Source organism: Calypte anna, chromosome 25, assembly GCF_003957555.1.
Source record: "Calypte anna isolate BGI_N300 chromosome 25, bCalAnn1_v1.p, whole genome shotgun sequence".
NCBI lineage: Eukaryota > Metazoa > Chordata > Aves > Apodiformes > Trochilidae > Calypte > Calypte anna.
The window spans coordinates 605,026-627,997 of record NC_044270.1 but is presented as its reverse complement, the minus strand read 5'-3'; the positions used below and the strand labels follow the sequence as shown (position 1 = coordinate 627,997).

General features: G+C 57.5%; 2 protein-coding genes across 5 annotated transcripts in view; both read left to right on the top strand.

The window, feature by feature from the left end:
• Positions 1-12,755, top strand: part of INTS3 (integrator complex subunit 3) — a 40,355-nt gene extending 27,600 nt beyond the window's left edge. Inside the window, exons 16-29 of one of the 4 annotated variants that reach the window (XM_030465095.1) lie at positions 874-928; positions 1,742-1,845; positions 2,454-2,498; positions 2,742-2,861; positions 2,992-3,145; positions 5,413-5,481; positions 7,236-7,311; positions 7,788-7,901; positions 8,006-8,054; positions 8,767-8,934; positions 10,530-10,630; positions 11,047-11,119; positions 11,989-12,145; positions 12,264-12,755. In XM_030465095.1, the coding sequence (XP_030320955.1) occupies positions 874-928; positions 1,742-1,845; positions 2,454-2,498; positions 2,742-2,861; positions 2,992-3,145; positions 5,413-5,481; positions 7,236-7,311; positions 7,788-7,901; positions 8,006-8,054; positions 8,767-8,934; positions 10,530-10,630; positions 11,047-11,119; positions 11,989-12,145; positions 12,264-12,341 (1,363 nt within the window). In that variant the 3' untranslated portion in view covers positions 12,342-12,755. The remainder of the gene's footprint in view (positions 1-873; positions 929-1,741; positions 1,846-2,453; positions 2,499-2,741; positions 2,862-2,991; positions 3,146-5,412; positions 5,482-7,235; positions 7,312-7,787; positions 7,902-8,005; positions 8,055-8,766; positions 8,935-10,529; positions 10,631-11,046; positions 11,120-11,988; positions 12,146-12,263) is intronic. The other 3 variants (XM_030465093.1, XM_030465091.1, XM_030465092.1) reach the window with 3 other exon arrangements.
• A 1,156-nt stretch (positions 12,756-13,911) lies between these two features.
• Positions 13,912-19,839, top strand: SLC27A3 (solute carrier family 27 member 3). Its single transcript, XM_030464950.1, has 10 exons — positions 13,912-14,407; positions 14,830-15,039; positions 15,122-15,280; positions 16,120-16,244; positions 16,310-16,504; positions 17,692-17,782; positions 17,868-18,066; positions 18,962-19,059; positions 19,159-19,289; positions 19,379-19,839. Exons 1-10 carry the CDS (start codon positions 13,912-13,914, stop codon positions 19,553-19,555), a joined length of 1,881 nt encoding a protein of 626 aa, XP_030320810.1. The 3' UTR covers positions 19,556-19,839.
• Positions 19,840-22,972: the final 3,133 nt, after the last annotated feature.

The following is a 22,972-nucleotide window of genomic DNA, read 5'->3' as shown; positions in this document are numbered from 1 at the left end:
TTTCTTCAGGGCAAGGACAACACGGGACCTTTCAGTGCTGGTCTGCAGCTCTGCTTGCTCCAGAGCTTGAGGTTTGGAAAAAAGGAGAGGTCCTCCAGGAGATGGCCAAGGGGACTGGAAAACTTCTGGGTTAAGAGCCATATAATTTGTCCTTAGAGCAGGCTTAGACCAGGACACCTCACCCCATCTCCAGGACACACCAGGGAGGCAAAAAGTGCTGAGTTTCATCCTTCTCCACTCCCCCCCATGGACACAGTTGTACCAGTGTCCCAAAGAATCACAGAAATGTCAGGGGTTGGAAGGGACCTCCAGAGATGACCCACCCAGGATCACCCAGGGCAGGACACCCAGAACACATCCAGGGGGGGTTGGAACTCCACAGAAGGAGATTCCAGAACCATTCAGGGCAGCCTGGGCCCCCCTCACCCTCACAGGGATGAAGTTTCTCCTCAGGTTGAGCTGGAACTTCCCATGTTCTTCCTCCAACATCTCCATGGCCTTCCCCACCTCCATTCTTCAATTTCCAGTCACCTTGGGCTTAACTCCCATTTTAAGAAGGTTAAAAAAAACCCCTCTGGCTTTGGCCTTCCCACCACAGGGGAACTGAACACAAGTTCTGTCTTTACATGGATCTCATCTCCTGCTTTGGGCTTTTTATTTCTTTGCCTGGTTGCAGCCATCCCTTGGAACACCTCAGCCTGGTTCTTCCAAGCCTTGGAGCTCTTCTCCAAGCCTGGCTCCAACCTGGAGCAGAACCAACTCCCTTCATCTCATCTCCTTGGGGTCCTGAGCAGAACCAACTCAGCACAAATTCCCCTTGGCCCCTTCTGGTGGTGTCTTTAACTTGGATTTCCTTTTGTTTTTGTGCTCCAGCGACACGGAAGCTCAGTGTGAGGTCATGCAGGAAATCGTGGATCAAGTCCTGGAGGTACCAGCAGCACCAGCTGGGAACAAGTCCTGGTTTTATGTTTGGTTTTTTTTTTTTTCATTTTCTCCTCTTCATTCCCTTTTCATCTTCCTTTTGGTGGCGAGGAGGAGAGAGGACAAACCCTGTCCTTTGGTCCTCCCAAACTTCTTGTCTGGGACAGAAGACTTGGGGCCAGAATTTAGATTTATTTTTTTTGTTTTTTTAATTCTCCTTTTCATTGAAAACATTGGGAAGTTGAGAATTGGGGAAAACAAACAAACAAACAAACAATTGGAAAAGGATTTACTAGAAAAGGGGATGAAGGGGAGAGAGGGGATTAAGGGGAGAGAGGGGATTAAGGGGAGAGAGGGGATGAAGAACAAACCCACAAATGGATAGAAACAGATCCACAACCCCAGCTCCATGCTGGCAGGGATGGGTTCCTGAGGGTCCCCAGGGCAGGGCAGACCCAGCTGGGGGCTCCAGGGCTCTTCCAGCACCCGATGGATGTGGATTCAGGAGAGCAGGGGAAGAGCAGCCCAGAGGGAGAGGAGGCTGCAGGGCATGGAATCACCACATGGATCAGCTTGGAAGGGACCTTAAAGCTCATCCCATCCCAACCCCCCTGCTTGGGACACCTCCCACCAGCCCGGGATGCTCCAAGCTCCACATGGGCAGGAAAGGGGAGGGAATGGAGCCCTCTGTGTCCCGCCCTTCTCTGAAGGTTTTTTAGTTCCTCCTCCTCCCAAGTGTGACAGTTCCCCCAGCAGTGTCCCTGCTGTCCCCTTCCCAGCTCCTGCTTTCTCCTCTCAACGCTTCCTTTCTCTCTCCCAGGAGGACTTTGACTCGGAGCAGTTGTCAGTGTTGGCCTCCTGCCTCCAGGAGCTGTTCAAGGCTCATTTCCGAGGGGAGGTTTTGCCAGAAGAAATCACAGAGGAGTAAGGATATTATTATTATTATTATTATTATTATTATTATTATTATTATTATTATTATTATTATTATTATTTATTGGATTTTTTTAGGTTTTTGGGTTTGTTTTTTTTTTGTAGTTCAGGGGTTTGTGTGTCTCTCATCCTTTCACACTGGAGCTTGGGGCTTTCCCCAGTAAAACGCTGATGGGTTTTAGGAGGTTGTGCTCCAGCCAAGAACTTCCCTCTAGAGCAGTCCAGGGGTCACAAGAAGTCACCACGGAGCTGACCTCCAACACTTGTCACATGCAGGGCTTGAAGGAAAGCATCTTCCTCTTCCCCCCCCAGCACAGGGACATCCTGCAGCCACCTGGCCTCAGGGCAGAACCCAGTTTAGGTGATGCTCTGGTGGCTTCCAGGGCACACAGTGCTCCAGCCACACTTCTTTGGGGTTGGTTTTGGACCAGGGCTTAGAGTCAGAGCTGCTGGGTTCTGCCAACAGGACCATTCCTGTCCCCTCTTCACCCTCGGTGGCCTCAGGAGCACAGCAAGCAAGGTCCAGGTTGTTTTTTTTTTTCTGAGGAAAGGCAAAGGTTGGGCACACCAGAGCTCTGAGTGTTGTGTTTATCCCACAGGTCTCTGGAGGAGTCAGTGGGGAAGCCTCTCTACCTAATATTTAGGTATGGCCTCTGGAATTTTGGGATGAGCTGGTTGGGGACTTTTTTGGTGGGTTCCTTTGGGTCTCATCCTGCCACACTTGGCCCAGGGTTGATCCCTTCTTGATCCTTTTATTTGGCTTCAAGTTACAGGGAAACCCCAGGTCACTTGTGGACACCTGGGATCCCTACAAGGTGGCTTGGGAGTTGGGTGTTCCCATGAGGTGGTGGCATCTCGGGTGACACCCATCTCCTCTGCTCCCCAAGGAACCTCTGCCAGATGCAGGAGGATAACAGTGGCTTCTCCCTGCTGCTGGATCTCCTCTCAGAGCTCTACCAGAAGCAACCCAAGATTGGTTACCACCTCCTGTACTACCTAAAAGCCAGGTAGGTCAGCAGGGACACAGCCAAGCTCCACCTTGGTTTGTGCTCCAAGAGGGAGCTCAGCTTGGTGTCTCCACCCCGGGGCATCCTGAAGCCTCCAGGTTCCTCTTCACCTGAACAAATCTCCTTCCAGCAAAGCTGCAGCAGGGAAGATGAACCTCTATGAGTCCTTTGCCCAGGCCACACAGCTGGGGGACCTCCACACGTGTCTAATGATGGACATGAAAGCCTGCCAGGAGGACGACGTGCGCCTGCTCTGCTACCTCACCCCTTCCATTTACACAGAGGTGAGGCACCAGCAGCCCCAGTTTAGGTGCTGGGGACATCTCTGGACTTGGGAGAGTTGGGTTAATGGGTGGTAGAGTTGAGGTATGGTTGGACTTGATGATCCTGAAGGTCTTTTCCAACTGGAACTCTTAATTCTTTGAGCATCCTGTGTCCCCTCCCCACGCAGGGCACTTGGAACTGGATGAGCTTGAAGGTTCCTTCCAACCCAAACCATTCCATGATTCTGTGATTCCTGCAGGCAGGCTTGGAGCTGGGCTGCTTTGCTTCTGAGCTTCAAACCACAGAATCACAGAATCATTAAGGTCAGAGAAGACCTCCAAGAAGATCATCAGCCCAATCCCACCCATGGGTTTTGAACCCCTTCAGGGATGGTGACTTCACCACTGCCCTGGGCAGCCTGGCCCAAGGCTTGACCCCTCTGTCAGTGAAGAAATCATTCCTGATATCCAATCTAAACCTCTCCTGGAGAAACTTGAGGCCATTTCCTCTTGTACCATCAGTTGTTCCATGGGAGAAGAAACCACCCTCACCTTGCTCCAACCTTTCAGGGAGTTTCAGAGAGCAAGGAGGTCTCCCCCCAGCCTCCTTTTCTCCAGGCTGAACACCCCAGGTCTCTCAGCTGCTCCTTTTTAAGATTTCTACTGCAGCAGAGAACCTGCAGAGCTTAGAAAAAGTTCTCTCAGGGTCTCCATCCACCCCCAGGGGCTTTTTAGGGGTCAGCATGTGGCCTTCCAGCCCCACGTTGTGCTCTGGTGTGCTCCATGGATGTGGGGCTGCCTCATCCTGCACGTTCTCAGCTCCCAGCACCATGTTCTCTGGGTCAAGTTTTGCTTTTCTGCTGCTCCTCTTCTGGAGAAGGTTCTGAGCAGATGTGTCAGAGCTTTGGGGGGGGGGAGCAGTGCTTGGAGGGAGTTCTGCTGCCTGCCCCCAAGCCTTGAGTTTCAGGAGAGGTTTTATTGCTGTCAGCACTTGGTGCTGAGCTGGAGCCAGCTGGGCTTGGTGGAGAGAGAACATGTTTGGAAGTGCTGCAGTCAGGTCCAAGTTGACCCAATTCACATTTGGAATGGGGAACCAGGCATCTCCAGCAGATGGGTCTCAGTTGAGCCAGCCTGACCCTTGGACAGAGCTGCTGTTCCTGTCACCTTCTGTCTGAAATGCTTCCAGGGTGGAGGATGCTTCCAAGGAGCATCCAACCATCCCAGTCTGGGGAGAGGGAGGGCTTGGAGAGACAGGCGTGGAGGGAGTCATGGATCTGTCTGTACTTTCTGATTCCCTGGGAGGAATGAGCTGGCCCTGCTCCTCCCTCCTTTCTGGCTGGGTCAGCAGAAACATCTGCCTGGACCTTGAGGTCGTCCAGGCCCATTCCTCACAAGCACTTCCCGAGGGCTTCTATGGGGAAAGGGGGGAGAAGAACCTCCAGCAAACCCTGCAGCACCATCATCAAGTTGGAAGGAACCTCTGGAGGTCATCAAGTCCAACCCAGAATCAGCACTGTTCAAGCTCCTGGTAGAGAGCTGGATCCTCTCCTTGAGATTTTGGTGTTTTACAGCTTTCCACTACCTAAAAAGAAAAGGGGGTGGGTGATGGTGTTTCAGATTGCTGCCCCCATGGGCAGGAGGAGCAGCTGGAAGTCAGGCAGAACATCCTGAGTGCAGCCTGCCTGGACATCAAGATCCCAACCCTGCTGCCCCTTTTCCCAACCTTCTGCCCCCCCTGGGTTGAGGTTTTTTTTAGTTTCATTTCCTTGCAGTGCTGCTGAGCCCCAAAAGGAGCTGGGTGGGAGAGCAGAGCCTGTGAGGATGGGGAAAAATGGGCCCTAGGAACCTGGTGGTCTGGCTTGGCTTGATAACTTCCTCAGCTCTCATGGAATCATGGAATGGGTTGGGTTGGAGGCATCTTAAAAATTCCTCTCATTCCACTCCTTGCATGGGCAGGGACCCCTCCCCCCAGCCCAGGGGGCTCCAAACCCCATCCAAACCTTCAACAATTCCAAGGATGGGGCAGCCACAGCTTCTGGGGGTGACCTGGGGCTCAGCACCCTCACCCCGAAGAATTTCTCCCCAATTTCTCCTCTCCATCTCCCCTCTTCCAGTTCAAAGCCATTCCCTCTCATCCCATCCCTCCAGCCCCTTGTCCCAAGTCCCTCCCCAGCTTTCCTGGAGCCCCTTCAGGTTCTGCACAGCTCCTGCTAGGGGGTGGGAGCTTTTGTTTGGCCTCTCCTTTGGGTCCTTTCTTCAACCCTGCTTTGTTTTCTGGGCTCTTCCAGTTTCCAGATGAGACCCTACGAAGTGGAGAGCTGCTGAACATGATTGTAGCAGTCATTGACTCCTTCCAGGTAAGGAGGAGGTGTCTGGGGTGGGGGGCAGCACCTTCCTGATGTGACACCCCTTGTCTCCTCCTCTCCCAGGAGCTTTAAACCTAAAAATCCATCCACAGGGCAGCATTCCTCATTGCCCCTATTATTTCAGTGCCCCAAACCTCCTCCTGATTGCCCTTGAGGAGCTGCTGTGGCCCCAGGCTGACTCCCAACTCTGCTTCCCAAAGATCTGCCTGGAATTCCTGCAGAGATTTGCTCTGCTCCCTCTCTTGAGCTGCAGGATGGGTGTAAAGCACCCCTAGGGTGGACATCACCAATGATCCTGATCAATAATGAGCTCCCAGGGTGCAGGAAAAGTGGGACCCCCCCTTCAAGGAAATCCAAACCCTGATTAAACCCTCCTGGAAGGAACCTTCTCCCCATGGTGTTGACGCCCGAGTTGCCACCAGCAACCCAAAAATAGTCCCCCCCCCCGGGGGCAAGCTGGGGGCAGGAATGCTGAGCTGGATGTTTCTGCTGTCTGGGCTGCTCTGGAGCAGTGATTTTCCTGATAACCCTTTAACTCCCACTATTTCTTCACCAGTCCAGGGGCAGCCACCCTCCCATCCGAGCTGTTCCCAGCTGCGCCGGGGCCGGAACGCCTCGCCAGCAAGTTTTCCTTGGCAGGGCTGGAACTGAAGTTGGGTACAGGAAAAGTTGGAGTCACGATGGCCCCGACCTCTCCCCCCACAGCTCAGCCCCTGAGTTCCCTCCTCTGCTCCTGAGCTCTGTCCCAAGGGTTTGTTTTTTCCCAACAGAGCCCCAGAGCGTTTCCTCTCCCCTCCCTTCTCCAATTCCTTCGTTCCTTCCTGTTATTCTTCATCTGTTTCCCTGGGATGCTCTGCCTGCTTGGTCCCACCACCCCCTCCGGGTGGCTCAGCCCATCCTGGGGTCTCCATGTGCCTCCAGAGGAGCCAGGAGGAAGCTTGAAGGTTGGACAAGACCTCCAAGGTCATCAAACCCAACCCTCAGCCCAACCCCACTGAGCCACATCCCTCAGTGCCACAGCCACCTGGGGTTTTTTGAACCCCTCCAAGGGATGGTGACTCCACCACCACCCCAGGCAGTCTGTCCCGGGCTTGGCCACTCTTCCAGTCTAGGAATTTTTCCTGATATCCCATCTAAAGGGAGGTAGATGAGAGCCAAGGTGCTCCCAAGCTCCTGTCCCCGCTCTGGTGCATCTGCCCACGCATCCCATCCCTTCCACCTCTCCCCAGCACATGGGAGGTGGGTCCAGGAAGGCAGAACCACACATCTGGGCAGTGTCCTGAAGAGCAGAGAGGGTCTGAAGCCCTAGGTAGAGAGGTCCCAGCTTGTCAGAGCTGTCCCAGCAGCCTCCTGAGCTCTCAGGTGGGTTTTGTGCATCCCTTGGCCAAAGCCCAAATCTGGGAGCACCTGGAGCAGGAGGAGCAGATCCCAGAGAGCAGGACACCACCATCCCACCACCACCTAGCCCAGTTCATGGGGATCTCCTGTCTGTCCTTGCTCTCCATCCCAGGAAGTTCTCCAGACCTTCTGGATGAGGGCTCCTCTCTCCTGGAGCTGCTTTCCCTCAGCTCTGACTGAGGAGCCACCTGCAGCCCAGGACATTCCACTCCATCCCTGCTCTTTCAGATGATGTTGGCAGAGTGACAGCTTCTCTGCTTGCTCTCCAGGACCTGCTTGGTGATCCAGGGGGACTCCTGCAGAGTCTGAGCATCCCACTGACCCACTTCTTGTTCTCTGCCCCCCAGTTGCAGGAGCTGGTGTGCCACGTGATGATGGGGAATCTCGTCATGTTCCGGAAGGATTCAGTGCTGAACATCTTGAGTGAGTAGGACCAGCACAGCCCAAGGAGGATGAGGAGAAAGCAGAGCAGCTCCTGGGGGACCCTCAAGCTCTCCTGCCCTTTGAGCCCTCCCCCATTTTGCAGAGACACCCCCAAATCCCTGACTTTTTATAGCACAGGGCAAGGGGTGATGGGCTCAAGCTGGAAGGAGGTAGATGTAGGTTGGACATGAGGATGAAATTCTTCACTCTGGGGCTGGTGAGACCCTGGCCCAGGTTGCCTGAACCCATGCCTGGAAGTGTTGAAGGCCATGTCCTCTCCTTCCTCACTATCCCCCCACGATCACTGAGGGGTGACCCAGGTCCCCTCGTGGCTATGAAATGGAATTTCAGCTCACAGAGGTGCAGGAGCCCCTGGGCTGGGGCTTTGTGGTGGCCCTGGCAGGTCCCTGCCACCCCTCTGAGCAAGTTTCTCCTCACCATCCTCTGTTTTTTTGTTTTTGTTTTGTTTTAATTAGTTCAAAGCCTGGACTGGGAGACCTTTGAGCAGTATTGCACCTGGCAGCTCTTCCTTGCCCACAACATTCCTCTGGAGACCATCATCCCCATCCTGCAGCACCTCAAATACAAAGGTGAGCTGTCCCCCACCTGGTGAGGGACATGAAGGGACAGAGAGGGACACAGAGAGGTGTGGTGACCACCAGCTTCCATTCTGAGCATGTCCTTTCCCTTACAGACCACCCCGAGGCATTGTCCTGCCTGCTGCTGCAGCTGAGGAGAGAGAAGTAAGGACCCTGGGGACACTTTGGGGCTGTCCCCAGCACACTGGTGGCTTTCTGAGAACACTCAGTGTCCTGGGGACAAGGGGGTGCCACCCACTCTGGCTTGAGGAGTGAGGCATGGAGGAAACTCCCAAGGTTTGGGTTGGAGGGACCTGAAAGCCCATCCAGTCCCTCATCCAGTGTCATGGGCTGGGACACCTCCCACCAGCTCAGGTGGTTCCAAATCCCATCCAACCTGGCCTGGAAAACCTCCAGGGAGGGAGCAACCACTTTAAAGGTCACAGAACCATGGAGTCAGGGTTGGAAAAGACCTCCCAAGGTCATCAAGTCCAATCCAATCCCACTGTGCCCATGAAACTGGGTCCCTCAGCACCCCCTCTGCATCTTCTGTGAACCCTGCCAGGGATGGTGACTCCACCACTGACATTGCAGCCCTGTCCCAAGGCTTGACCACTCTGTTGGTCAAGAAATTGTTCCTGGTATCCAACCATCTTTTGCAGCATCTGGATGGCCTTAAAGGTCCCTTCCAACTCAAAACCATTCCATGATCTCAAGCTCATCCAAGCCCCTTGGGCAGGAACACCTCCCAGCTTGCTCCAAGCCCCATCCAACCTGGCCTTCAACACTGTCCCACAGCTTCTTGGGACAACCTGAGCCAGGATCTCCCCACTCTTCACTCTGCAGACCCCTCAGTGCCTTTTCTTCTTTGCCTTAGGCCCAGTGAGGAGATGGTGAAGATGGTTCTGAGCAGGCCCTGCCACCCTGATGACCAATTCACCACCAGCATCCTGAGGCACTGGTGCATCAAACACGACGACCTCCTGGCTGAGCACATCAAATCCTTGCTGATCAAGAACAACAGTCTCCCACGGAAACGCCAAAGGTGAGGGACCAGGACAGGTCCCCCTGGGGCCACCAGAGACCAAGGGACAGACCCAGCTGCAGACCCCTCTGCTCAGCCCACCTGGGTGTCTCCAGAACCTCTTTTGGTGGCAGTGGTGATCTAGTCGTGCTTCACTTGACCTCTGTTGGGGTCCTGGGGGATGGGGCTCAGCTCCTGAAGGTTCAGTCCCATCATCCCAGGGTGAGATTCCTGCTCTCCTCCTGCCCTTGGAAGGATGGGGTTGAGGAGGGTTTGTTCTCAGTCACCCATGGGCAGAGCTCTGGGTGCTCCTGGATCCCCCCAGGAGAGCAGGATGGGACCCTGGCCTGGTGGCACATGGCTGAGCTGTCCTTGGGTAGGGATGGCAGGGCTGGCAGGAGCTCCCTGGGCTGCACACAGCTCCTGGAGGACACAGATCCGGGACAGGATCCTCCTCCCAACCTTTTTATCCAACCTCAAAACCCAACATGGCTCTGGTGCAGACCCAGGTGTGTCTCTGGGGCTGGGGAGAGGAGGGGGGGGCTGCTCTGAGAGCCCCCAGCCCCCAGTGCCAGACTTGAGGTTGGGGGCAGAAGAGGGTGAAGAGTTCCAGGAGCCCCAAGCCCCCTCCCCCAGGCTTTGAGTTGGGGGTGATGGGGGGGGGGTGTTGCTCCAGCAGCCCCCAGACAGGTTCAGGGTTGGGGAAGAGGAGAAGGGATTTCTCCAGGAACCCTCAGACCCCTGTAACAGCCTCTGGGTTGGGGCAGAAGAGAGGGGGGGCTGCTCTAAGAATCCCCCCAGCTTGCTTACCCAAATTTTGGGCTGGGGGAGAGGATGGGAGGGTTGGTTCTGCAGCCCCCAGCCCCCTGTTCCAAGCTCTGGGTTGGGGGCAGAAGAGGAGGAGCTGCTCCAGGAGCCCCCAGACCTCTGTTCTGAGCTCTGGGTTGGGGATGAGTATAGAGGGGGGACAGCTCCAGGCTCCTCCCTGCTTTCTCCCAGTTGGATTCCCATCTCTGGAGCCTGAAGGCCACCTCGTGTCCTGGGAGAGGACAGCAGCCCCTCTGCCCACCCCCCCTTCCACCATCAATCTCCCGAGCACCCAACGGGAGAGCGACCACCTCGGGGGTGTCCCCATCCTCCCCCCTCCCAGCTCCCTGGGGACATTTTTGGCTGCTCCTCCTCCCCCTGGGTTCATTCAGGGCCCCTGGAAGCTGGAGGCTTGGCCAGGGGTGGGAATCCTGGAGATCTTCTCCAACCGTGACAGTTCTGTCAACAGCTCCACTGTTCTCGGGGTCCCAGACCGTGTCCAGGTCCAATTTTTGTTTAATTAATGAGCCACCAGCTCCCTCCCTGCCTCCTGGCAGCACCCAGAGTGCTGGCACCATCCTGTGGCCTTGGAGGGTGGGGGGAGCTGGAGGTGGGGGGTGAGCACCCTGAGCAGGACTTGTCCCCAAACTGGAAAAATGGCTCCTGGGATGCTGTGCCCCGCATCTCCCTGGGGATCTGGGGGTGCTGCTGCCAGGTGGTGGCACTTGGTGAGGGGGAAGGACCCCGATGTTTTGGGGTGGGTGGGGCAGCAGGGGGGTGCCTGACTCCCGTGGTGTCTCTGCCCTCAGCCTGCGCAGCTCCAGCAGCAAACTGGCCCAGCTCACCCTGGAGCAGATCCTGGAGCACTTGGACAACCTGCGCCTCAACCTGACCAACACCAAACAGAACTGTAGGTACCACCCTCCAGAGGTGTCACCACACCCCCCAGGGCTGTCACCACACCCTCCAGGGCTGCCTCCACCTCCCCAAGGGCTGCCACCCCACCCAGAGCTGCCACCACCTGCCTGGTGCTGCTACTTCCTACCCCCAGGGCTGCCACCTCCCCCCTGGAGCTGCCACCACACCCCTAGAGCTGCCACCACCACCCCCAGACCTGTCCCCCTCCCCCTGAGGTGTCACCATCACCATTTGCTGTCCCCCTGAGGTACCCCTCCCAGGGAACTGGGATGCTGGGGGATACTGGGAGCCCCCTTGCCAAGCCTGTATCCCAAACCTGGGATGCTGGGGAGGGGTCTGGGGGGGTTCCCCTGCCTGGGGGGCACCCAGCAGGTTTCTGACTCCCCTTTTCTCCTGTTTCCTTGGCAGTTTTCAGCCAAACCCCAATCCTGCAGGCACTGCAGCACGTCCAGGCCAGCTGTGATGAAGCCCACAAGATGAAGTGAGTTGGGATCATAGAATGCCAGAACAGTGTGGGTGGGAAGGGACCTCTGCAGGTCCCCCAGTCCAACCCCTGCAGTCAGCAGGGACACCCTCAACCAGAGCTGGAACATCTCCAGGGATGGGGCCTCAACCACCTCCCTGGGCACCCTGTGCCATTTTTCTGCCACCCTCATGGTTCAGAATTTTCTCCTAACATCCAATCCAAATCTTCTCTTCTGTAATTTAGAACCATTGCTGCTCATCCCCTCACAACCCCTCATCCCATCAAAACCATTGATCCTCATCCCATCAAAACCATTGATCCTCATCCTGTCTCTACAACCATTTGCTCTTCATCCCATCACCACCATTCCTCCTCATCCCATCCCAACCATTCCTCCTCATCCCATCACCACCATTCCCCCTCATCCCATCCCAACCATTCCTCCTCATCCCATCACCACCATTCCCCCTCATCCCATCACCACCATTCCCCCTCATCCCATCACCACCATTGCTCCTCATCCCATCCCAACCATTCCTCCTCATCCCAACCATTCCCCCTCATCCCATCCTAACCATTCCTCCTCATCCCAACCATTCCCCCTCATCCCACCCCAACCCTTGCTCCTCATCACCACCATTCCTCCTCATCCCATCCCAACCATTCCCCCTCATCCCATCCTAACCATTCCTCCTCATCCCAACCATTCCCCCTCATCCCACCCCAACCCTTGCTCCTCATCACCACCATTCCCCCTCATCCCATCCCAACCATTCCCCCTCATCCCTTCCCAACCATGGGCTTTGTGGGGATGGGCACCCCCAAAACCAAGCTCCCACCACCTCCACCCACCCACCCCCCTCACTCTCCTGCTTCCTCCCCAGGTTCAGTGACCTCTTCTCCCTGGCAGAGGAATATGAAGACTCCTCCACCAAGCCCCCCAAGAGCCGCCGCAAAGCGCCGCTCTCCAGCCCCCGCAGCCGCAAGAACGCGGCACAACCCCCCAACAACGAGGAGGAGTCAGCGTCCAGCAGCGCCTCGGTCAGTGTCCCCCGCTGTCCCCCGCTGTGTCCCCCGACACCCTTCGGCCTCGTCCCCGCCACAAGGTGACACTGACACCCTCCCCCCATCCCCCCTGCTTTCCCCTCTCCCGGCGCAGGAGGAAGAAGACACCAAACCCAAACCCGCCAAACGGAAACGGAAAGGATCCTCGGCCGTGGGCTCGGACAGTGACTGAGGTGTCCCCGTGGGGACAGAAGCCATTGCCACCCGGGGACGGGGGACACTGCCACCCCCACCCCTTCTCCACTTGACTTTTTTTAAGCTCCAGTTGTTTGTTTGTTTTTTTCTTACCCACTTGGCACGGGAAATGGAGCGAGGATCCCCAGGAAAAGGGACGTCGAGGGGACCCGGTGGGGACGGGGGGGTGGCACGTGTCCCCTCTTTTCATATAAAAAATATAAATAAAGAGCATGGCCTGGCCTCTCACTCCGGGGTGCTTTGGGGAGGGGGGGGGGAACACATGGCCCGATCCCCAGGGTGGGGGGCGAGGGGACACAGACCCCCCCCAGGAAGGAGGGGGATGAGCTCATGGTGGGGGTGTCCCCTAATCCCCCAGGGTGACAAAGGGACGAGGCTCTCCCCTGTCACACACCCCACCCCCTCCTCAGAGCTGTTTGCATTTTTAAGTGATTTTTTTTTTTTCTTTTTTTAATGATAATAATAATAAAACTCTGGAATGTTTTGTACAAGCTGCCACCTCTTTGTGCGGTGTCACCACCGGGAGGTCCCCAAGGCCAGCGTGGCCAAGGGGTGGTGGCACGTGGCCCCAAGGGGGACAGCAGCGGTGCCAACCCCCCTCCTGACCCCCCCCCAGTTGAGTGGGAATCTGGGACAGGGCTGGGGAGGGAGCACGAGGGGGAGGCCAGGGCAGGGGGGGACAAGGACAGAGTGGGGGGACCCTGGGCAGGAGGATGGGGACCATGATGGGATGGGGACAAGTGGGGACACCACGGAAAGGGGGAAGGGGACAAGGTGGGGGGGGGGGCATGGTAATGGGGGAGGGGATAGGGTGGGGGGCAGCGTGGTGGTGGAGAAGGGGACAGGGTGGGGGACCATGGGGGGGTGATGGGGACATGGGGGGGGACACACCATGGCAAAGGGGGAGAGGGGTCTGGGGCGGGGGGTTGGGGGTGAACTGGAGGGGGGGGGGTATAGTGGGGACAATAGGGACATGATGGGAAGGGCCCTGGGGTGGGGGACGGGGACAGGAGAAGGATCTGGGAGGGGCGTGGGACAGAGATGTGGCAGGGGGTCGGTGTCCGGGCATGGATGGGTTTGGGGGTCCGGGGGGAGCAGGCAGGGGACCCATGGGGCTGGGGAGGAGTTGGGGGGGGGGTTAAGCAGAGTCGAGAGGAGGAGGGGGGCGATTTGAATGGGTCTGGGGGTCCCGGAGGCGGGGGGGGACGGACAGAATCGTGACGGAGGCTTCGGGGGGTTCGTTCCGGGCACTGCTGGGTCTGGGGTCGCGGGGTGGGGGTGTGAAGAGAGACGTGGGGCTGGGTCCGGGGGGGTTTGAATGGGTCGGAGGAGGGGGTGGGTGGGTCCGGAGAGGGGGGACAGGTTCGTGACGGGTTCCGGTGGGGGTTCGGTCTGGGGGTGCAGGGAGTGGCGAGGGGGTTTGGCGGCCCCTGGGCGGGGGTGGGGGCGGGGGGCGTGTCCCGAGTGGGAGTGTCCCGAGGGCGTGTCTCGAGGGGCGTGTTCGTGGGGCGTGTCCTCCCGCCTACCCCCCCCGCCCAGCAGTGGCCATGGCGCTGGCGCTGGCGCTGGCGGCTCTGGCGGTTCTGGCGCTGCTGCAGCGGCGGTTCCGGCCCCACTTTTGGGCCGATTTGGGTTTCGCGGCGCGGGCGGCCCGAGCCCGGTGGCGATGCCGGGGTTCGGGAGGGGGCAGGGGGTCGGGGGGCAGCCTGGTGGCTCGGTTCTTACGGGCAGCGCGGGGGGAACCGAACCGACCCTTCCTACGGGCGGGGGGCAGCGAGGAGACCCTGGGGCGAGCGGCCCGGCGGGTGGGGCGAGTGGCCAACGCGCTGCGGGGGTGGCCCCTGGAGGGTCCCCAAGGGGGGAGGTTGGGTCCCGGGGTGACCGTGGGGTTGTTGGTTGGGAACGAACCCCGGTTCGTCTGGGGGTGGCTGGGGCTGGCGGCCCTGGGGGTCCGTCCCGCGTTCCTGGGGACTGCGCTGCCCCCCCCCGCCCTGCGGCACTGCCTGGAGGTGTGCGGGGCACGGGGGCTGCTGGTGGCGGACGGTGAGCACCGGGGGGCGCACACGGGGGGGAACGGGAGGGACCGAAGGGGTGGAGAGGGGATAGGGGAGAGCGGAGGGAACAGGGCACCGGAGGGGGGGGACACGCACGGGATGGAACCGGGGGGACATCGGGGGTGGTGTGGACCGGGAAGGATGGGGCAGCGGGGGGCGATGGGGGGAGCGGGAGGGACCAGGGGGAATGGGGAACCGGGGGGGGATGGGGGAGAAGGGATATGGGGGAGCGGGGGAACGGGATACCGGGGAGGGGTCACCAGGGAGCGATGGAGGGACTGGGAGTGGATGGGGCAGCGAGGGGATGCTGGGGGAGAGGGGATACCCGGGGGGGCATAGGGCACCGGGAGGTGATGGGGACAGGGGAGGAGGACACTGGGGTGACACCAGACCTCCTGCCTCCCCCCCCAGACCTCTTTGCATCGGTGGAGCCCCTCCTGCCCATCCTGCGGGAGGCTGGGGTGGTGGTGTGGGTGCTGGGCCTGGGGCCCTACCCCCCGGGGGTGGTGGCCCTGCAGGAGCTGCTGGAGGAAGCCTCGGAGGAGCTGGAGCCCGAGGAGGTCTGGGAACCCCAGGAGCTGAACGAGACCTGCCTGTACATCTTCACCTCCGGCACCACCGGTGGGGATCCCGGGGGCTGAGGGGGAGCTGGAGCTGGGGGGGTGGTCAATGCCATCTCCCCCTCACCCTTTTTTCTTGCCAGGTCTCCCCAAGGCTGCTCGCATCTCCCACCTCAAATCCATCTTGTGCCTGAGTTTCTACGACTTGGTGGGAGCCTCCAGCCGGGATGTGGTGTACCTGGCACTGCCACTCTACCACATGGCAGGGTCCCTCCTGGGAATCGTTGGCTGCATCGGCATCGGTGAGGGGGGACAGGGACCCACACCCCCCACACCCCCCCCCCGAGCAGCCCTTGGAGGCTGCTCCATCCCCTGGAAGTCTTGAAGACCCTGTGGGATGAGGCTTGGAGCCACCTGGTCTGGTGGGAGGGATCCCTGCCCCTGGGACTGGATGAGCTTGAGACCATGGAATGGGTTGGGTTGGAAGGGACCTGGAAGTTCATCCAGATGATCCTCCAGATGATCTTTAAGGTCGTTGTCTCATCCCTGGAGGTGTTCTAGGCAAGGTTGGATGAAGCTTGGAGCCACCCGGGCTGGTGGGAGGTGTCCCTGACCACTGGATGAGCTTTAGATGTTAGAATCATGGGGTGGTTTGGGTTGCAAGGGACCTGAAAGACCCTCTGGGTGCTCCATAAGATGATTGGATATCAGGAACAATTTGTTGGCTGGCAGAGGGGTCAAGCCTTGGGCCAGGCTGCCCAGGGCAGTGATGGAGTCTCCATCCCTGGAGGGATAGTGGTTTGGTGGCTACAGTGGGGTTGGGTTGGACTTGATGCTCTTGGAGATCATTTCCAACCTTGATTCCATAATTTCATCACCTTTAAAGTGTCTCCACCATCCCTGGAGGTGTTGAGGACCAAACTGGGTGGGGCTTGAAGCCACCTGGGCTGGTGGGAGGGGTCCCTGCCCATGGGCCTGGATGAGCTTGAGATCATGGAATGGGTTGGGTTGGAAGGCACCTTGAAGATCTAGGACTGAATGAGCTTTCAGGTCCTTCCAAGCCAAAGCATTCTATGATTCTGTGATTTTTGGGGTGGGGTTGACCCCCCCCTTCCCATCCCTCCACCCTCTCTCTCCTCAGGGGCCACGTGTGTGCTGAAGGAGAAGTTCTCAGCCAGCCAGTTCTGGGATGACTGTCGCGCCGAGGGGGTCACCGTCTTCCAGTACATCGGGGAGCTCTGCCGCTACCTCGTCAACCAACCCCAGGTCAGGGTCAGGAGATGGGAGGTGGAGGAGGCATCACCCCAAAACCTGACCCCGTGCCCCCGCAGCGCCCCGGGGAGCGAGAGCATGGGCTGAGGCTGCTGGTGGGGAGCGGGCTGCGCCCCGACGTCTGGAGGAGCTTCCAGAGGCGCTTCGGGGACGTCCGCATCGTGGAGACCTACGGAATGACCGAGGGCAACGTCACCCTCTTCAACTACACCGGGACCCCGGGGGCTGTGGGGCGTGGCAGCTTCATCTACAAGGTGAGAGACATGGGCAGAGTGATGGAGGTGTCCCTGCAAAACACCTCCACTTGGGGCTGGGGTGGAGAAGGTGACACCTACAGTGGAGAAGGTGACACCTCTGGTGGAGAAGGTGACACCTCCGCAGCTCTGGAGCTTGGAAGTGCAGCTGGAACGTTTGGAAGCTGAAGCTGCCAAAGGCAAAACCACCCTGGGGAAGCAGCATCTGCTCCCAGCATCCTCTCCATCCAACTCCATGGGATTTGGCCTTTGGCTCTGTGCTTCCTCCGGGGTGTTGAGGGTGCTGGAGGTGTCCCCTCAGCAAGTTGGGGGATGAGAGCAAGCTGGGAGGGGTGGCTGGGACACCAGGAGGTTGTGCTGCTCTCCAGCCAGATCTGGAGAGGTGGTGAACATCCTGAAGTTCAAGCAGGACAAGTGTGGAGTCCTGCAGCTGGGGAGGAAGAAGCCCAAGCCCCAGGACAGATGAGGGGAGGTGCTGCTGGAAAGCAGCTCCATGGAGAAAGCCCTTGGGGTCCTGGTGGCCAGGAAATTCTCCAGGGGTCAGCAATGTGGCCAAGAGGGACAGTGGTGTCCTGGGGGGCATCAGGAAAAGTATCCAGCAGATCCAGGGAAGTTCTCCTCCCCCTCTGCTCTGCCTTGGGGAGACCACCCCTGGAATCCTGGATCCAGTTTGGGGCTCCCCAGTTCAGAGAGACAGAGATCTACTGGAGAGAGGCCAAGGGAGAGCTGTGAGGGTGCTGAAGGGACTTGGAGATCTCTGCTGGGGAGAAAGAGTGAGAGAACTGTTCAGCCTGGAGAAGAGAAGGCTGAGAGGATCTTCTGAATGTCCATCAAGAGCTGAGGGGTGGGGGGCAAGAGGCTGAGGCCAATCTCAGTTCAGTGGTGGCCAAGGAATCCGGGGTTGGAGCTGGAACATGGGAAGTTCCAGCTCAGGCTGAGGAGAAACTTCATCCCTGTGAGGGTGAGGGGGGCCCAGGCTGCCCTGAGAGGTTCTGGAGTCTCCTTCTCTGGAGGCTTCCAGTTCCCCCTGGATGTGTCCCTGAGTGTCCTGCCCTGGGTGATCCTGCGGGGTTGGACTCCATCATCTCTGGAGCTCCTTTCCAGCCCCCAACATTCTGTGATTCTATGAGGTGTGTGGGGGGGGTGACCCAATTCCACCTCTCAGGACCCTGATCCCCCCTCCCCAGCTCATCTCCCCCTTCGAGATCATTCGCTACGACATCACCGAGGGGGCCCCGGTGCGGGACCGGAACGGGCGCTGCATCCGCACGCGGGCGGGTGAGTGACAGGGAGGGGTTTGGGGTCCCCGTGGGTGCCCTCACCCTGTCACCCACCCCCTGTCCCCCTTCTCTCCCCCACCCAGGTGAGACAGGGCTCCTGATCGCCCCCGTCACCCCCCGCACCCCCTTCCTGGGCTACGCCGGCAGCCAGGAGTTGTCGGAGCAGAAGCTGCTGCGCGGGGTCTTCGCCCCAGGGGACACCTTCTTCAGCACCGGGGACCTGGTGGAGCAGGATGAGGCCCAGTTTGTCCGGTTCCGGGACCGTATCGGGGACACGTACAGGTACCAGAGGTCCCCACCCATCAGGAGGAAACCCCCAAACCCCTGGAGGACCCCGGCTCCCAAACCCTTGCAGACCCTTTCGATCTCTTGTGGCCTTTCCCGACCCACAGGGGACCCCTCAACCCATGACGGGGATCCCCAACCCCTTGGAAATCTTCTCAACCTCCCCAATCCATGGGGAACCCCCAACCTATGGAGAGCCCCCCAACCCACAAGGGACCTCCTCAACCTACAGAGACCCCCCCCCCCCAACCCATGGGGGTGCTCACAAACCATGGAGAACCCATCAACCCACATGAAACCCCCAAGCCATGGAGAACTCCCCACCCCACAGGGAACCCCAATGCATGGGGAACACTTCAACCCATGTGGAAAACCCCCCCGACCCATGGTGAACCCCACAACACACAAGGGACCTCCTCAACCTACAGAGAACCCCCCAACCCATGGGGGTGCTCACAAACCATGGAGAACCCATCAACCCACATGAAATCCCCAACCCATGGAGATCTCCCCACCTCACAGGGGACCCCAATGCATGGGGAACACTTCAACCCATGGGGAGCCCCGCAACCCACAAGGAACCTCCTCAACCTACAGGGAGCCCCCCCAACCCATGGGCAACCCCAATCCATGAGAATCCCAACCCATGAGGAACTCACAACCCAGAAGGGACTTCCACAACCCACAGGGAACTTCCACAACCCCCCAACCCATGGGGAACCCCCCCAACTCATGGGGAACCCCCCAACCCTTCTCAACCTAGAGGGAACCCCTCAAGCCATGGAGAACCCCAACCCACGGGGGTGGTGCAGAACCCCACACCCTTCCCCGTCCTTTGCATGTCCCGGGGGGGGCAGGGGAGGGCTCAGCCCCTCCCTTCCCTCCCCCCCAGATGGAAAGGTGAGAACGTGGCCACCACCGAGGTGGCCGAAGCTTTGGTGGCCCACGACTCCCTCCAAGAAGCCACCGTCTACGGCGTCACCGTCCCAGGTACCTCTGTCCCCGCCATCTCCTTGTCCTCCCCCCCATCCCGGACATGTCCCCCGTCCTCCCCCATCCCCCAGCTGTGTCTTTGTCCCCCCCTCCAAGGCCACGAGGGTCGTGCTGGGATGGCAGCCCTGGTTCTGCGGCCCGGTTGCCACCTGGACGGGCCGGGGCTTTATCATCACCTGGAGCAGCTGCTGCCCCCCTACGCGCGGCCCCGCTTCCTCCGCCTGCAGGTACCGGACTGGGCGGTACCGGGCGGTACCAGGAGGGGTCGGGGGGTACCAGAAGGGTCCCGACCCACCCGGATTTTCCCCGTTTCCAGGAGCACCTGGAGATGACGGAGACTTTCAAGCAGCAGAAGGTGCGGTTGGCGCGGGAAGGCTGCGACCCCTCCCGTGTCCCCGACCCCCTCTTCCTGCTGGACGAGGCCACCAGAGCCTACGTCCCCCTGAGCCCCACGCTCTGGGCAGGGGTCCTGGATGGGAGACTCCGCATCTAAAGCCCCCCACAAGGTGCCCCATGGCCGGCCCACCCACAACCGGTACCCCACGGGTCCCCTGGGGCCATCCTGGGGTTCCTCATGGCTGTCCCCAGGTCCTCACATCCAACCTGGGGGGCCCTTGTGTCCATCCCACTGCCCCTGGGGACTCCTGTGGGTCCCCTCTGTCCATCCTGAGGTCCCTCCATCCATCCCCAAGTCCCCACACTCATACTATGAGACCCCTGTGTCCATCCCACTGTCCCCAGCTCCCCCCATATCCATCCTATGAGACCCCCGTGTCCATCCCACTGTCCCTGGGGACCCCCTTATCCATCCTGGGGGTCCCCCATGTCCATCCTACTGCCCCTGGGGATCCCCTTATCCATCCTGGGGGTCCCCCATGTCCATCCCACTGCCCCTGGGGACCCCCTTATCCATCCTGAGGGTCCCCCATGTCCATCCCACTGCCCCTGGGGACCCCCTTATCCATCCTGAGGGTCCCCCATGTCCATCCCACTGTCCCTGGGGACCCCCTTATCCATCCTGAGGGTCCCCCATGTCCATCCCACTGCCCCTGGGGACCCCCTTATCCATCCTGAGGGTCCCCCGTGTCCATCCCACTGCCCCTGGGGACTCCCTGAGGGACCCCCATGTCCTCATCATGTCTCCCCATCCTGAGGTCCCTCCATCCATCCCCTGGTCCCCCCATATCCATCCTATGAGACCCCCCCATGTCCCTCCCACTGCCCCTGGGGACCCCCTTATCCATCCTGGGGGTCCCCCATGTCCATCCCACTGCCCCTGGGGACCCCCTTATCCATCCTGAGGGTCCCCCATGTCCATCCCACTGTCCCTGGGGACCCCCTTATCCATCCTGAGGGTCCCCCGTGTCCATCCCACTGCCCGTGGGGACTCCCTGAGGGACCCCCATGTCCTCATCATGTCCCCCCATCCTGAGGTCCCTCCATCCATCCCCTGGTCCCCCCATATCCATCCTATGAGACCCCCCCATGTCCCTCCCACTGCCCCTGGGGACCCCCTTGTCCATCCGGGGGGTCCCCAACCCTGTCCTTGCCACCCCCCCCGTGTCCCTCCTGGTGGTCACCACTTTCGTCTCCAAGTGCTTCTGGCACACGGGGGGATCCCTGTCCCCATGGCCACCCATGGGGCACCCACCTTGGCCACTGGTGCCTCCCCCCCCAGCTCTGTACTGGAAAACTTTTTTTTTCTGTTTTTTGGCAAATAAACTCTTTTGTAGCAACTTTTTGTCCCTGTCACCACTGCCAAAAATGAAGTTGGGGGTTGGTGGGGTCAGATGTGTCACCCAAGAACTCCTAGAAGAGGCAGAAAAAGAACCAAAAATCCCCTTAAATTTCAAATTTTCTTTTTAATTAAGAATTAAAATAAATTTTAATTAAATAAAAAAATTAATTTGAATTAAAAATTAAAAATAAAATCCCTTTAAATATAAAAAAGGGGCAAAATTTCCTTCCCACCCCAAAAATCAATCAGCTCACCCCTCCCCACCCCCCCTTCTTATATTTTTTTTGCACAAAGCTTGAGCTTGGGGGTCACTTGTGCCCCTCCCCCCCTTTAATTTGGGTGTAAAAACCTATAAAGAAGGCAAAAAACCTGAAAAACTGGGCCTAAAACTCCCCAGACTGGGCCTAACGTCTTTCACATGGTGTTAAAATCCCCAAAATTTGGCACAAAAACTTCCAAACTGAGCCCAAAATGCCCCAAGTTGGGCCTCAAGGCTTTCAAATTGTGTTAAAACCCCAGAAATTTGGGGTAAAACCTGGAAAATTGAGCCTAAAACTCCCCAAACTGGGCCTTTCCCAGAAAGTCAACAAACCTCTGCCCGAAGGGAAAAGCCTTTCCCCAAAATGAAAACTCTCCCCCCCAAAATCAAAACCACACCTGAGAAGTCAAGAAACCTTCCCCAAAAGTCACAAAATGTCCTCAAAATATTCAAACTCTTCCCCAAAAAGTGAAAACCCACCCCCAAAATGTCAAGGAACCTCCTGCAAAACCTCCAAACCCTTCCCAGGATGTTAAAAAACCTTCCTCCAGAATTAAAAATCCACCCAGAAATTAAAACCCCACCTCAAAAGTCAAAATCTATTTCCAAAAAGTCAAAAAAACTTTCCCAAAACTTAAAGTTCTCCCCTTAAAATTAAATCCCCACCCCAAAAACCCCAAAACCCACCCCAGAAAGTCAAGGAACCTTCTCCAAAACTTCCAAACCCTTCCCAGGATGTTAAAAAAACCTTCCTACAGAATTAAAACTTCACCCCAAAAATTAAAACCCCACCTCAAAAGTCAAAAAACCTCCCCCCAAAACTGAAAATCCTCCCTCTAAAACTAAAACCCTACCCCAAAAAACCCAAAACCCACCCCCAAAATGTCAAGGAACCTCCTGCAAAACCTCCAAACCCTTCCCAGGAAGTTCCCTCCAAATTAAAACTCCACCCCAAAAATTAAAACCCCACCTCAAAAGTCAAAATCTATTTCCAAAAAGTCAAAGAAACTTTCCCAAAACTTAAAATCCTCCCCTTAAAATTAAATCCCCACCCCAAGAAGACCAAAACCCACCCCAGAAAGTCAAAAAACCTTCCCCCCAAAAATAAAATTCTCCCTCTAAAACTGAAACCCTACCTCAAAAAACCCAAAACCCACCCCAGAAAGTCAATGAACCTCTTGCAAAACCTTCAAACCCTTCCCAGGAAGTTAAGGAACCTTCCCCCAAAATTAAAACTCCACCCAAAAATTAAAACCCCACCTCAAAAGTCAAAACACCTCCCCCCAAAACTGAAAATCCTCCCCCTAAAACTAAAACCCTACCCCAAAAACCCCAAAACCAAGCCCAGGAAGTCAAGGAACCTCCTGCAAAGCCTTCAAACCCTTCCCAGGATGTTTAAAAACCTTCCTACAGAATTAAAACTTCACCCCCAAAATTAAAACTCCACCCCAAACATTAAAACCCCACCTCAAAAGTCAAAATCTATTTCCAAAAAGTCAAAGAAACTTTCCCAAAACTTAAAATTCTCCCCTTAAAATTAAATCCCCACCCCAAGAAGTCCAAAACCCACCCCAGAAAGTCAACAAACCTCTTGCAAAACCTCCAAACCCTTCCCAGGATGTTAAAAAACCTTCCCCAATATTAAAACTTCACCCCAAAAATCAAAACCCCACCTTAAAAGTAAAAATCTATTTTCAAAGTCAAAAAACCTCCCCCCAAAACTTAAAATCCTCCCTCTAAAACTAAAACCCCACCCCAAAAACCCCAAAACCCGCCCCAGAAAGTCAAGGAACCTCCTGCAAAACTTCCAAACCCTTCCCGGGATGTTAAAAAACCTTCCCCCCAAAACTAAAACCCCACCTCTAAAATCAACACCTATGTCCAAAAACTCAAAGAAACTTTCCCAAAACTTC